The sequence below is a fragment of the Myotis lucifugus genome, unplaced genomic scaffold (assembly GCF_000147115.1).
Source record: "Myotis lucifugus unplaced genomic scaffold, Myoluc2.0 scaffold_1066, whole genome shotgun sequence".
Taxonomy (NCBI): Eukaryota; Metazoa; Chordata; class Mammalia; order Chiroptera; family Vespertilionidae; genus Myotis; species Myotis lucifugus.
In genome coordinates, this window is record NW_005872114.1 from 21,853 (window position 1) to 23,196 (window position 1,344).

The 1,344-nt window shown below is 67.1% G+C and overlaps 1 protein-coding gene across 1 annotated transcript in view; it reads right to left on the reverse strand.

Moving 5' to 3' along the window:
- Positions 1-364: 364 nt before the first annotated feature.
- Positions 365-1,344, reverse strand: part of GPR153 (G protein-coupled receptor 153) — a 5,659-nt gene continuing 4,679 nt past the window's right edge. Inside the window, exon 7 of the mRNA XM_023747938.1 lies at positions 365-1,339. Within this exon, the coding sequence (XP_023603706.1) occupies positions 1,173-1,339 (167 nt within the window). The 3' untranslated portion in view covers positions 365-1,172. The remainder of the gene's footprint in view (positions 1,340-1,344) is intronic.

The following is a 1,344-nucleotide window of genomic DNA, read 5'->3' on the forward strand; positions in this document are numbered from 1 at the left end:
ACAGCACCCCCTACTCCACCCTCCACCCATCCTATTGGGGGGTGGGGAACCTTCTGGTGCGGGGGGAGAAAGGTTCCGCCCCAAAAGGCACAGGGCCCCTCCGGGAGGAAAAAAAACAGCAAGTTTCCATCCTGGCCCTTTTCCTGTTTCAATTCGGCTGTTGGGGGGCCCCCACAGAAAGCGCGGGCCGCGGTCAGGACAGCCTTGCCTCTTTTCCCTCTACCAATAAAGGCCCCACGGCTTCCTGGCCTTTTCTTGAGCCTGGCCTTAGGCCTTTCCCCGGGGCCCATGCCAAAACCCAGGCCCGAAAGGGTTCTCCCGGGAGGGGGAACAAAGAGCCCTCCCCCCAGGGGGGGGGGGGGGGGGGAGGGGGGAACCCTGTCAGAACCTGGGAGGCTGTGGGCCACACCCGTAGGGCGGGGATGGGGCAGGGGGGCAGAGTAAGAAAGCCCACTCCTCCTTCGCTCCAGTCCTTCCCACCAGGGACCCACGGCCTCCGTGGTGGTAGTCACAGAGGTGGCCACCGTGTGGGGACAGGCAGTGAGGACATAACAGTGGCAAGGTGGGGATGGTGCCAACCGCGAGGATGTGTGAGTTGTGCTTTAGTAGGGGTGTGTGTGGTGAGTTCCCAAGGGGCCAGCGGCAGAGAGCAGGAGGCCTCAGGCCTGGGGCCGCGGAGGGCCTGAGACTACCTCTCCTGCCCTGTCCGCTCCGTGGTCAGAGCACTGGGACCAGCACTTGTTCAGTCCTGAGTTAACCTGGTCGCCTGCCTCACAGACGGGGGCGCAGAGGCAGGACGGTCGGCAGGGAGGCTGCTCTGAGCTGCTTGGGCTCCGAAGACACTGTGCTTAGACCTCCGAGTCCCACCGCAGAGGCGGGACGGGTTAGTGCCGGGTGGAGAGCGGCGGTCCGTGGCTCCCCTTCCTGCAGAGCGGGGCTCTGTTTCGTCTGGGGGTGGCCTGTCCTGGGGCTCCCCGCCTGGAAGCGCTGGGCGCGTGCAGAGCCTCCTTTACCCAAGCCCAGAGCAAGTGCCCCGCACAGTCGTCCAGGGCAGCTGTCGCCCTCCGCATGCCCTCATCACGGGGACAAGGCTTTGCCCTTCGCCCCGAGGGCTGGCCCTGCTCTGAGCTGGGGGGCAGCGGGCATCTTTGGTGCTTTGGTCCAGGGCGGCCCTAGGTCGCGGAGCCCAGCGAGTCCGAGTGCAGCGTGACGTAGCCCGAGGACTCGGACGGCGAGCTCAGGAAGCTGCTGGTGCTGCCGCCGCCGCCCGCCACGTGCAGGCCCGCGGGCTCGCCCCACGACGCGCTCAGGCCCGGCTGCAGGGGCCGGACGTGCGCATGCGCG